This window comes from Penicillium atrosanguineum, assembly GCF_028827265.1.
Source record: "Penicillium atrosanguineum strain IBT 20685 chromosome Unknown utg000008l_segment0_segment0, whole genome shotgun sequence".
Classification (NCBI taxonomy): Eukaryota; Fungi; Ascomycota; class Eurotiomycetes; order Eurotiales; family Aspergillaceae; genus Penicillium; species Penicillium atrosanguineum.
The window spans coordinates 3,080,396-3,093,313 of NW_026623140.1; the positions used below are offsets into that span (position 1 = coordinate 3,080,396).

At 51.9% G+C, this 12,918-nt stretch overlaps 5 protein-coding genes across 5 annotated transcripts; 2 read left to right on the top strand and 3 right to left on the bottom strand.

Annotated features, from left to right (window-relative positions):
* Nucleotides 1–479: 479 nt before the first annotated feature.
* N7443_010691 (uncharacterized protein) lies at nt 480–4,081 on the bottom strand (the record flags this gene model as incomplete). Its single annotated transcript, XM_056890747.1, has 3 exons — nt 480–1,069; nt 1,128–2,948; nt 3,016–4,081. The coding sequence occupies 3 exons, from the start codon at nt 4,079–4,081 to the stop codon at nt 480–482; spliced, it is 3,477 nt and encodes a 1,158-aa protein (XP_056737238.1).
* Nucleotides 4,082–5,487: 1,406 nt separating this feature from the next.
* Nucleotides 5,488–6,447, top strand: rho2 (uncharacterized protein; the record flags this gene model as incomplete). The annotated part of the gene is made up of 5 exons (XM_056890748.1): nt 5,488–5,522; nt 5,713–5,791; nt 5,855–5,860; nt 5,915–6,106; nt 6,160–6,447. The coding sequence occupies 5 exons, from the start codon at nt 5,488–5,490 to the stop codon at nt 6,445–6,447; spliced, it is 600 nt and encodes a 199-aa protein (XP_056737239.1).
* A 704-nt stretch (nt 6,448–7,151) lies between these two features.
* Nucleotides 7,152–7,825, bottom strand: N7443_010693 (mitochondrial 54S ribosomal protein mL40; the record flags this gene model as incomplete). The annotated part of the gene is made up of 2 exons (XM_056890749.1): nt 7,152–7,495; nt 7,597–7,825. 2 exons carry the CDS (start codon nt 7,823–7,825, stop codon nt 7,152–7,154), a joined length of 573 nt encoding a protein of 190 aa, XP_056737240.1.
* A 1,111-nt stretch (nt 7,826–8,936) lies between these two features.
* N7443_010694 (RING finger domain protein) lies at nt 8,937–10,439 on the bottom strand (the record flags this gene model as incomplete). Its single annotated transcript, XM_056890750.1, has 1 exon — nt 8,937–10,439. The coding sequence occupies one exon, from the start codon at nt 10,437–10,439 to the stop codon at nt 8,937–8,939; it is 1,503 nt and encodes a 500-aa protein (XP_056737241.1).
* A 1,906-nt stretch (nt 10,440–12,345) lies between these two features.
* On the top strand, nt 12,346–12,723 carry N7443_010695 (uncharacterized protein; the record flags this gene model as incomplete). Its single annotated transcript, XM_056890751.1, has 1 exon — nt 12,346–12,723. One exon carries the CDS (start codon nt 12,346–12,348, stop codon nt 12,721–12,723), a length of 378 nt encoding a protein of 125 aa, XP_056737242.1.
* Nucleotides 12,724–12,918: the final 195 nt, after the last annotated feature.

Here is a 12,918-nt window from a genome sequence, read left to right on the forward strand (position 1 = left end):
TCCTGTGCTGTAAGCAATGACTCGAATGAGAACTTGACCCTTGGCCTTGATAATCTTCACACCTGCGGGTATTGGGATAAATATGTACGACTATGTCGACCACAGGCCGCGGAATAAAAGACGAAGAAACCTTCGATCATGCAATTGGTTCAAGGACGACGACGGAGAGGGAGATTGTCCCAATCTCCTTGGATATCGCTGCATAATGCAGAAAGGCCAGTAAAGTCATGACGTACACAAAAACAAACCCGAATGCCCCGAGCTCAAGTCAAGCCGACTTGAACACAAACCGGAAAAAGGACAGACGGATCAGCAATAGTCCATAATCCCATATCAGAAAAGAAAAAGACACTTCAGAACGTGTGCATGACGTGAACCCGTGACGCTTCAATCAGAGACAAAGAAAAACAGGAAACAGTAAGAGGGGGGCATCAGGAGTCATTCCCATAGAGCGCGTAACAAGATATCAGAGGGCTACCTTAGGAGGTCCCGCCAAACAATCCAGCCGGTGGCGAGGTGTACTGCCGCAGGACGGAGGGAGTACCGAATCCACCGAAGGCGGCCGGATTGCTATTCCCAGGGATTGGACTGCCGATATCACCAGGCACGAGGCTGCCCCGATGACCAGGCACGGCGCTGTTGGTGTCTGGCTCGAACTTGACGTACCGGCCGTTTTCATCTTCCTTGATGAAGAATGACCCGCCGCCATTCTGGGGGCTTCCCTCTGTGTCACAGATATCAAGCAGTTCATCCAGTGAGATTGCGGGCTCGTTCGATGGTCGGAGCTGCTCCACCTGGCCTAGCACTAGATTCACGTTGTGGTAGCCTCCAGAACCGGGAGTAGGGCTCAACGTGTTCAAGTGCTTGCAGGATTGGATTACCAGGAGGCGGATGGTCACAGGTCGCGACGTATGAGCGCGGTGGTGACCACCGGCTGCAAAGGCGTTATGAGACCAGCCACTTCCGGTGGGTGTAGGTCCCCAGGTAGATGCACCGGGGAAGGCCGTGCTCCCGAAAGGAGCAGCACCCCAGCCAGGACCGACTGCAGGGAAATTCGCATGTTTCGATCCTATTGCAAATTAGTTAAACAATTTCATAGATGACAACTGATATTGGGCAAAGCTTACCGAGAGGATCTGCAAACAGCGACGATCCCTGGAAACTAGCCCGTGATGGCGTGGGGAACTGTCCGGGAGCCGTGGCACCGGGCAACGACTGGGATAGCTTCGATGAGTATGGATCATCAGTATCATCGAGAAGCGCACTGCTACCCAATTGAGTACTCAATTGATCTACCTCTCGCTGATATGGAGCATGACTACCTTCCTGCTGATCTTGTGCTGTGCTTGAGGGGCGCTTGATGGGGCTTGGTCGTGTAATCGAGAACGGTTGGGAACCCGACTCCAACGGCGATCGATCAAACGATGCAGATGGTTGCCGTGAATGAGACTTTGGCAAGCTCTGCTGCATAGGGAACGCACCGGGGATCCCAGGCGGTCCGGGGAAGGGAAAGCCATGCCCAGGCTCTGAGGGGAACCCTCGGCCCTGGGGGATGGGACGCACTCCTCCGATTCCAGGCGGTGCAGGAATTCCTCCCGGCCCAGCGAACCCGCGCAGGTGGCTCATCATGCCAGAGTTAGGAGAGTACATATGCAAGTCAGATTGGAGAGGCCGGCCACCCATTGGCGGTAGACCCGAAGGGTTGGAGGGCAAACCGCCCAATCCTGAGTATCCAGAAGGAACATTTCGACCAAGAGGCGAGAGGGGAGCAGAAGGTTGAGGATGGTGTAAAGGAGGCTGGTGCTGAGGTCCCTGTCTGCCCTGCGGTTGTGCCAAAGAGCGAGGTGAGATGGACGGTTGTAGAGGGAAATCTGAGGACCCGGGCTGTGAATGAGGAGAGGATGTGTGCGATCCCTGCTGAGACGGTTGGCGTGGTCTTCCGGGGGTTGACGCTTTAGGAGCAACAGGTGAAGCTGTAGCATAAAGTGGTGATTGAAGCGAGCCGGTAAACGGATGGGATGGGAGACTTGGAGCAATAGGGATGGAAGCAGGGTATAGGGGCGCTGATTTCCTAGCAAATCCCCTATCTTGATCCGCTCGAACGGCCTCCCGGTCCCTCTTCGCCTGCTGCTCGCGCATCTTGTGCTCATGCTCCTCCTTGGCCTTCCTGTCGCGATCGGCCTTCTCCTTGCGCATCGCTTCGTCTCGTTTCTTCTTCTCCTCCTTCTGTTCGCGTTGCTTGCGTTCAGCTTCAGCTTGACGTTCTCGGTCTTCCTTAACACGCCGTTGCTTCTCGGCTTCCTTGCGTGCACGCTCTTCCTCTTGGGCCTTGCGTTCAGCCTCGCGCTTTTTCCGCTGCTCTTCGCGTTTCACGCGCTGCTCCTCAAGCTTCTTTTCCTGTGCGGCCTTGATGTCAGCCTCCTCCGCTGCTTTCTCGGCATCTCGGCGAGCCTTCTCCTCTTCCTTTGCCTGCTTCTGCAAGCGCTTCTTATCTTTCTTCTTTTGAGCCTCGCGAGCTTTCTTGGCATTCCGCTGCTCGTTTCGATTCTCTTCCTCCAAAAGTTCCTCTATGAGTTGCTTCTGGCGCTGCTCGGCGACTTTCTCTCGATATGCCGTCATGACTCGTTGTTCGAACATTCGAGCTGCAAATATTTGGAACATTCGCCGCCCCTCTTGCATACGCTGTTCTTCGGTCATGGCATCCATTTCGTCCTCGTCGAATTCTTCTTCTTCCTGGCTGTCGTAGTCCTCGTCCTCTTCGTCGTCGTAGTCTTCGTCGTCGAGAGGTCCGTGATTGTGACCGGCATGGAAAGATTGGTGAGCGGTGGCTATGCTGTACTGAGTGTCTTCTTCTCGTTGCATTCGTCGCTCGGCTAATTGCTCCATCATGTCGATAAAGTGTTTGCCGTCATTTTTGAGAAGATCATCTGCCACCGTAAGAATGCCGTCTGAAGAAACCACGGGTCAGCTTCCTGCCATTCCTATATCAGATCAATCAGGAACTAGCACGCTTACCTTTTACAGTGAGACTATTACCAAAGGCAAAGAAGTCCGCGCGAGCAGCGCGGGCTTCCTCGTCCTCAAATTCATCGTCACTGTACAGCTCATCGTCATCCTCGTCCTCTTCCTCCTCTTCTTCGTCGTAATCATCTTCAAGATCCTCTTCATCTTCCGGTTCCTCTTGGACTCGGCCTCGTGACGGATGAAATTGGCCATGGGTCCGAGTATGCTGGCCGGGTGATCGAAGTGGGGGTTGGTACAAGCGAGGTGGTGGGATGATGGGAGCTCCTTCCTCAAAGGAGCCTTGGTTGTTGTTCGCGTATTGTTCAAGCTCTTCGTAGTACGCATCGTAAAGTACTTCCAGCTCTTCTTCAATTGCAGTGCGCTTCCTGCCACAGACAGTACAACTACACGAGTGCTTCTGCTGTTCCTTCATCTTCTTCAAAACAGCATCTTTCTCGACTTTGACAAGCTGGCGACGCTCCTCTTCGCCCAACTCAAACCAGAAAGTTCGGATGTTCTCGCGTTCCTCCAGTGATGACTGGTTCCAAATGCTGTTTTCCTTGCCGGATCGGGCAGGGAATCTGGTGGGATAAGACAGAGAGTGAGGCGGCGGAGGATGGGAGAAGGTGGCGGAAGGAGTAGAGAGGGGAGTCGAGCTGCCATCAGCGTGGGTGTGTGATCCAGAGCGGCCTTTTCTGGTTTTCTTTTTCTTTGATCGGTCGCCCATAAGGTGGTGATGATCGTCGGGCTCGTCTGGAGAAGCAAGGTCATGGTGTGAGCCTGATTCCCCGTTCCTGTAAAATTGGTCGTCTCCAGAATGATTTCCATCCGCACTTTCGAGGTCGGCATTGTCATCGTAGGAGTGTCGATCATCAGCCGGGTCGGCGAGGTCGCCGGAGGCATGCGAGGGGTTCGGCTCCGCTGCCAGGCGAGCAGCTTGCTTTTGTCGACGCTTTTGCTTCTTGCGATTCACACCGGGTGCCGGTGCTGACATGTTTCCGGGTGTCGAAAGGCTCAAAGGTCCCCGCGCGTCGCCGTTGACAGGTGGTGTCGGAGCGGTCGATAAATGAGTTGCCATAATGAATCGGGGAGCTTGTAGCGACTGCCTACGCAGTGGACTATTACCACAGGCGAAGGAGGGTTAGTCCCAGTCTAGAGTCACGTTGAAGTCGGGGAGTGGGGGGGTCCAAAGCGAAAGGCTTCAAAGCGGAGAGGCGGGAGGGCGAAAGAGCCTACCAACAAAGCTCCGGTCAATCCAATGCAAGGACCGACCCAGAGAGACTCCGCTGCGCGTGTCAAGAAAGACAAAAATCCTTTGTCACTTGCAAAGGGCCAGTGTAGCAAACAGGAGGGGTGCGGGATCGTAGTCGAGGAGGGGGTTGGAAGGCAATAATGCCGGCGGGTCAGGACGTGATCGCAGATCCGAAATGAGGCCGGGGCGGTGGGAGGCCGGCGGAGTGAGAGGTACAGGAGGTTAAAGCCAGGGCCAGCAGCAAAGCAGAGCCCCGAAAGTCGCGGGACGCAAAGACAGCGAGATCTTATGCCGGATGATGATCGAAGCGATGGGCTTTCCTGCGTTCTGGCTGGTTGTCGTGCCGCCGCAACGGGATAGCCGCCGCAAGCGAGCTCGTGCCTGACCAGTCAGGCAGCAATCTCAAGTAGAGTTTTTTTTAACGGATTACCAGTAACTTGGTAATCTGAAGAGTTACATTGATCCAGTGCAGCCAATTTTCACTATGTGGTATTCTCGAGAATATGCTCCGCCAGCACAGACGTCGAAATCGATTCGAGGTCACGTGTCAGTAGCACACCGCTCTGTTATGCCCATCTATCAAAGCGGTGTATCCCCACGTGACAGCAACGCATTGCTCCACTGTGCAGTGAGACACGGACAGCGCTAATTAAAAATAACTAAAGGCAGATTTTTCTAAGCAGAAACAGAGAGGATGGCCGTAGACGGGAAGACTGCCGTGTGTGTATCAAGTTCCGTATTCTAAACCCCGGGTGTGAGCCTTAAATCTCCGGATTCTGCTTAACCGCATTCCCTCCCACCCTCACCGTCAACCCTTCATCTCATCAACAACTCGTGTTCTTCCTTTTTCACGCATCTGCACATTCACTCGTTTTTCTGCGTGAATCTCGGGACCATTCAGGATTCTCCATTCTCTCAACTTTGTCCATCTTCAAAGTCCGACCGCCTTCGAGCCCCCCCCCCCTTCAAACCCCAACCCGTCACGTCACTTTGGTTTGTGCTTTAGGCCAACCCCATCCCCCTCCTCTCCTTCCTTTTATTGGGTGAGAGAAAAAGTACATTGTGCGCAGGGCTAAAGTTCCATCACCCCTGTCTACTCCCGTGTCGCGATCGTGGTCAGCACGCCTCGACAATCTAGCTGACCGAGCCCCGAGACTCGTCATCCTCTCGATCATCATCATATTTTCCTTCCGACTAATTCGCCTACTCGATTCGACGTGCCACTGTAAATCATGGCCCAGCAACCGAATGACAATGTGATGCGGAGGTACGCGCGGCCATTTTCCTTACCCCGAGGTGTTTTGTCATACCCCCCTCAAGCCCAATTGTACGAGTTCGCTCAGTACCTCCAGCGACCCAGTAGTAATGCCATTCCTGGAGATACTGGGGTTCGTTACAGGATTTGAAATCGCTTGGCCCGTGTGATCGGCAGATGCTAATCCGATCCACCTGTTTAGGAAGCTTGTGATAATTGGAGATGGTGCCTGCGGCAAGACCAGTTTACTCAGTGTTTTCACCCTTGGTTACTTTCCAACAGTAAGTTGCTACCTACTAGACATTCCCTGAAGAAGGAAATCACTAATCAGATTTCCATTATAGCATTATGTTCGTCGTCAGCAAACTCTCTCGCATTGACATCCTCTAATTGTTGTTGCCTAGGTCCCGACGGTATTCGAAAACTACGTGACCGATTGCCGAGTTGACGGCCGCTCAGTACAATTGGCTCTTTGGGATACAGCGGGCCAAGAAGACTACGAGCGGTTGCGACCGCTAGCGTACTCGAAAGCGCATGTCCTGCTGATCGGATTCTCCGTGGACTCGCCAGATTCTTTATCCAACGTGAAACACAAGGTTCGTCGCGGCGCTCCAGCAACAGAACTCCGATCACTAACGGCTAGAAACAGTGGATTGAAGAAGCGAACGAGCGATGCCCCGGTGTTCCCATCATCCTGGTCGGGCTCAAGAAGGATCTCCGCGAAGATCCCTTGGCCATTGAAGAAATGCGCAAGAAGTCGCTGAAGTTTGTGACGACCAAAGAAGGCAACGAGACCGGGACACAGGTCGGCGCTCGCAAATATCTCGAATGTTCCTCTTTGACCGGCGAGGGTGTCGACGACGTGTTCGAAGCCGCTACCCGAGCCGCACTCCTCACCTTTGATAAGCGGAAAAGCTCCTGCTGCGTGGTTCTCTAATGACCCGATTATGTGACCGTTTCCACATTGTGACTCTTTTCTCTGCGCAGCGTTCGATTTATCTTTTCTCTTGGAACTCGATGGCCTTGGCTTAAGCGCTTCTTTGCCGGTTGATTCGACTTTCCGCTGTATCATGCATCATTGGCGTTTGGGAGGTTCTTGTGCGATCCCTGGCTCAATTTGGTCGGGAACGACTGCTTTTGTGTTCTTTTCGGTCCGTTGGCTTTTTCTGTTCTCTCGGGATACCTTAACAATCTTTCCTTAACGCCCTACGCCCTTCCTTTATATCCCGATCTCATGCACGTGCAACTCCGGATTTCTGTTTCCCTCATTTTCTCCGAAGTGCATTGCTATTGCTGCTCATTCTCTTTCTCTTCTTTTCTTGTAGTAATTCCTGTGATTTTCTTCTACTCTCATACAATGCGGTCGTTTCCTTGTTTCCAAGGGCCTTTTATTTCATATCATTTGCACACAGTACACGCGCAGTTTGTAGATATTGAGTCCATTGACTCTTAAATTTGACAGCTAGATCTTGGAAACAAATGGAATATGGCACAGCCTCCAATACAGTCAAATGCTCCTAGGGAGCAACAAAAAATGCATATAATACATGGCGCCAAATGATACAAAGTCTTCCTCTGCCGATCCACTTAACAGCAGATCAAAACACACCATAATCAACCCCTGTCCGTATAATTTTCTATTTATCTCCGCTCGGGGCGCTTCCAGTCGTGATTCCAGCCCTCGCCGGCGGGGTACTCGGTTTGCATGCGGCCGTACTCGATAGGGAACATGTCAGTGAAGATACCCTTCTTGATCATCGACTTGCGGAACAGTCTGCCGCCATCGCCGGCACCGACACGCAGCTCCTCACAGGCAGACTGCATGGCCTGGTACTGGCGCTCGAGCTCGAGTTCATGGGCGCTGCGCTGCTTGGCCTGGAACAATTGCCAAGCGCGGTGGATGGTCCAGTGACGGAGGTAACGGTTGCGAGAGAATCGGAGAGGACGCGGAGTCAGAGGATGGTAGAGAAAGTAGCGGATGAGAGCTGGTTTCGATGTTAGAACTGCGATGCTTTTCGTGGTCCAGGCAGCTGGCAACGCGTCGGGCAATTGCGGCAATTGTTTGCCATCCTGTCAGGAAACATACTGATTCGCTTGTCCACATTAGGACCGCCGCTCTTTCTCTTCGCCATTGAACTTGTCGACGAGAAGGGAGCTGATTGCATGGCCGCGGTGATCGGGCCGAGTGGTGGTGATGACCGGCGGGCCAAAGTTTCGTGGCAGACCCGGGAAACGGTCGGCCGGGCCGGAGTCAGCGACATGGGGATTCGGAAGACATTCGCGAGGGACGCGAGGGCCGGTGATAGGGACCGCATTGTGATTGATGGTTTATGGGGGATGCAAGACACGCGGTGCGCAGTTACGGGGTGAATAATTCCCTGACGGCAGAATCTTGTCCGCCTTGTGTTAGCCGCGCGCTTATCCCGGCAGTGTCAATGACTATAACCACAACTGCCTCGACCAGGGCAAATCCATTTTCATAAAGATTGACAGAAGAGAAAAAAAGTAAACACCAAAAGCAAGCTACTCATCTCAAACGGTCAGCTTTCAAATCACCTCCTAAATCGTAAGGTAGCAAAGAGTGAGTTGTCTGCTGTAGAAATCTTGAGGCTCGGCGTGAGCAGCAGGTTCAGTCTACTTTATTGTGGAAGGCACAAGAAAAAGAAAAAAAGATAAACTAGTATCTTGCACCCTCTCCGAATAATGTATTGCGGCCGTGAGGCCCTCTCAACCCTTTCGACCGATACCTGTCGTACTACCTAAGCACAACTTCATGTACTGCAGTGCCCAAGTCCTGACACTCAGTGATCCAGGAAGGTTTCATTCGAAACAGGGCCGTCGGCGCTATTTGTCTTCAACCCCCTGACCACAGGAGGGGATTTGATATCAGGTACTCCCCGAATTAAATTGTGTACTATCTCTATCTCTCTGTAGGTGCTAGTAGTAAATTGTTCTATCCTAGCAATGTGTATTTTGATTTGAAGTAGCTCTTCCCTTCCCCTTCGCCTTGCTCTTGGGTCTTCTTTTTTGCCAACAGGCCTTCTGATATTATCTCCAAACTCGATACGATCCCGCCTATGTTACTATCAGGTTTTAATTCCTGGTGGTTCCTCTCGAAGATTTTCGGTAGTGTCGAATCCAGTTGATTCATTTTACAGGAGTGCCTGGATCTTCCAACACTGAATAATTACAGGTATAGAAGCCCCCTTGGTGAGCAGAAAGCATGTTATATCAAAAGGGGAGTATCAATGAGAATGGCAACTGTATCTTAATAGTCGTGAGGCATCATATGTCAAGCATGCGTATCAAAGGCGGGTCCCGCCAAAATCATCATTCGACTCCCTTGTTAAACGCCACGGAATGCAAACAGTGTCCCAAAACGAACCGAAGAAAAAGAAAGAAGATAGCGTACTTCATCTATCCAGGTCACCGCCTGGACCTGCCCTTCTTTTTGGACTTGTCGTAGTTCAACACCTTGCGTCGTCGGTGAGTTTGCGCTAGCTTCCACCGGCAGTAAAGAATGAGTGCATCTTTCAGAAGCACAAACATGCATCCTCCAATGACGCTGCGACCCCAGCGGCTCTGGAGGAGACCGGGACGACTGCGCTCGAGGACCGAAGACGGTGTGGTCCATGACTTGGGCAAGACGTATTTCAAAAGGCCTCCCATTGATGCGGAGATGGCGGGGAAAACGAGTGCTCCGAGTACAATTTCGGCGAGGTTACCGGTGTCGTGGATAATTTCGTTCTGGCGGCGCCCGAGACCCAGGCCCTGCCCGATGTTCTGTCCCTGTGCCTGTCCATCCTGAGCGCCGAGGTCAGCGCCATTATGATTCTCTGCGGCAGGAAGAGCCGGAGCCTCTGGCAGCTCGTCGTCATCGCCCATCCCTACCTGCAATTCGAGATCTATCTCCATGAGAATTTGGCCATTGACATTTTCGCCAAATCGGTTGAGGCCTTCAGCCTGGTCCTGTTGCTGTACTTCATCCATCACTTCTTCCGCCGCACGAGGCTGTACCTCGGATATCCATTTCCTCTCCAACCCACCAAAGAATCGCTCGTAGAGCGAGGCGTAGATGCTTTTGACATACGGCAGAGCGGCAAATGTTATGGCCCGCGTAGGCGGCCAGAGATCGAAGTCAGGCTCTTGCCCAGGGCTGTGCGCGGCGAAGAAAAGAACAGGGATGGCTGGGAGAAGGCCATCGCCATAGCGGGTGCGAGAGAAAATCAAGGACAGCGGAATAAGAGGAAGGCCGACGTTCAGCCCGGGATTCCACGGACCCTCGGTACTACTCTGGAGGATCTGTCTTGCTTCTTCCGAGCCGAAGATCAGATGCATCGAATAGATCCCATGTGCACAACAGCCAGCCCACACAGTTCCAGCCACCGTAAAGACCATGCCCGGGAGGACCAATCGACCCGCCACCTTCTCAGCCATGCGCAGGGTATCGACAACGTAGCTCCGTGGGCGAGTGACGACTATATCTGATTTGCACTGAGGACACACCATCTTTGCACTGGCGCCATTTCGCTTGCGCGCACGAGGGTTCTCCATATCGGCAAGCCAGTCCAGCAGGCATGCCTCGTGGGCTGTCAAGGCACACGGGCAGGGAGATCGCCACTCCAAATTCAAAGGCGAATCTTCCGTCTCGTCTGTATAGCAGATCCAACACTTGCGCGGCTCCTCTTGATTAGGAACATCGTTGAGGTTTGAAGAACGCCCGAGGCTCTTCTCGTTCACTTCCGTGACGTTATCGGCTGGATCCGGGGCCGATGAACCTTTGTTCAATAAGACAGTCTCGGCGTCGTCGAAGGTCTCTGTTTGAGAGGTCGCATTCTCGAATGTGGAGTCACCATCAGTGTTGGTGGCTGTGGCACCTTCGGACGATCTCGTTCTCCCCGCAGCCGGGTAGCCTGGAAGCGACGCCATAGTGGAGAAGGGAATGCGACTCGGGTTGGAAGAAAAGGGCAAGACTTGAAACACCTATTCACAGCTCAGATGCGGAAAAACCGGATCATCTTCAGAACCACACTGAGAAAACGCAAAGTGAAGCTGGGGATGAAAGTAGCTCCGCAGGTGGAGGCGCGGTCTCAAAAGGACATCTCGGTTGGATCCGAGGCTGTCATGAGGGTCACGTGTCGGTCACGTCACTGAGCCCTGTTGGCGCGTGCTGCCATATCAACACCGCCCTTGTCCCCGATCGTCGGCTTCGCTGTGATCGTCCGACTTAGATATGTAAATAAGATGAAGTGGAATGTGTTATCAGCGATCGACTCCCTCCCGAGCCTGACGAGCTGATGCCCGATCCTGATTTCCGCATTAATCGATAATCAGTCTATACCTTCTATTCATCAACACTTCAGGAGACTGCTATTTCTGTACTACTTATCTACAATTCTTCCAAGGGCATATTCGTATTGGCACTTTATAGCGAGTCTCCACTTCAGGGTCCAGGCCGCTCGGTAAGGTATAGAAGCGGGCAACTTTAGCCGCTCGGCTTCCTCCCCTTTTTCTCCCCTTGAATTCGCCTTCGAGGCTTGTTACGCATAATAGCATATAGCGTGTGCTGCGAAGCTGATGCTGAGCTCGACAGTGTCCCTGGGCTTTTTGACGCGGACAGATCCCCCCTATATGAAACCCCTATATGAGAGGTCATAGGCCACTCTTTTCGCAGAAATAGCCAGACTAAATGATGTGATAAATATTCATTGCTATACTGAATGCCACGGCGCTCAAGTCCTGGATCATCTGGGCGGGGAACTTTGTATCACTCGAACGTTTTCTCTCTTGCTGCAGAATGTGGCAGCACCGATGCTCTTAGCGCATTTCTAGAATTAGCTCGGTCTGTAACTACGCAACTGAGCCCATCAAAGGTCGAGACTTCCGACTTCTGGATATTGCTTGTGGCAATGCTCAGTTTGAGACACCACTATACCTTTTGGACTCTGGCTCTCCCTTGGCGTCCGTGAATAACAGGGATTCTCGGGGTACGACGCCAACATCATGTGCAGTGTCAGCGCTGAACAACTTAGAAGTGACAAAGCGGAGAAGCAGTCACATCAAGTCCATCGAAGAGGAGTAGGGAGTTTTCGTCTACATCTATCCCTAGCCTGGCCAAATCTGCCTACATGGAAGCTGGTCGAAGTAGAAAGAAACAAAACCGCTTCAATGCAGTCACGGCGATAGAGACTGTTTTATTCTTTCCATCGTTCCCTACCGATAAGGTAGAAAGGAGACAAGGAAGGGGTTTGGCTTAAAGATCGTAAAGTTGAAAGATAGATAAGGTGAGTTTGTTGACCACCTTCATAATTGTGCTCGTTGCGCCCGTTCAACGGGCCAGCTCCAAAATAGTCTCTCGTCTCGTTGCCGGAGCAGATGTTCATGCCGGATAAAACCTCCAACTGTATTTCATGACTTGAATCTTAGGGTTTAGAAAAAGAAGATAATGTTGCCATAAACTAAGCCTCGTCGGCGGACTCTGCGTAAACACGCATCAATCCCTTACAAAATAGTATAAAGTTGCTGATCTTGGGCTTCGCAAGTTAGATCCCTGCGGGCATCGTTTCTCATGGTAAGAACCTTGTAGATTGCAAAAGATGTAGCAACAGACTACCCTTTCGGGTTCTTGGCAGATATGACATCGAGGTACGTCATCGCCAGGAGCAGCGACATGAGCAGCTTCGCACCCCGGAAAGCTCCACAAACCTGATTTCACCCCTAGAAGTGATGATCTCCTAGGCGGATCATTCATATCAGGAATCAATTTAAAAATCAATTTAAAGGAGAAGTTAGCCCAATCAATATTTTCAGACTCTTCATACATCAAACCTTCAAGATGACTTCACTGCTACGAATCCAACCGCACCTGCGCGCCCCTTCTTCCATCGCCTACCTCGGTCGCACGGCCTTCAACCTACCTAGCCAGCGATACTACGCTCAGAAATCCTCGGAGAAGTCTGAAGAAAGCCATGCTGAACGCCAGGATAAGAACGACGCTTCAACCAGGCATCCCAACCATCCGATTCCCTCCAACAAAGCGGAGCCTACTCTTCGCGATGGAAAACAATCCCCTATTGCGGATCATGAGGGTAATCTCAGGGACGACCTTCCAGAGGATGTGAAGAAGCACAATGAAGATGTGGAGAACCGATACGACAAACCGTACAACCACATTGGGGATGGCGGCAAAACTGAGCCGGTCTGGAAGAAATAAAGGATTTTTTATGTTTTCTGTGTAATATCACTTGGTTTTTCATATGGCTGCTTGGCGTTATTCTCCAACTTGTACAATAGTATTGATGTGGATCCTATCTGAATGAGACATCTATATACTTCCAAGCTCGCACGCATATGCGGTGACACCCGGAGGTAATTCTTTAACATTCACAATTGCACTCTTTCTCGGATA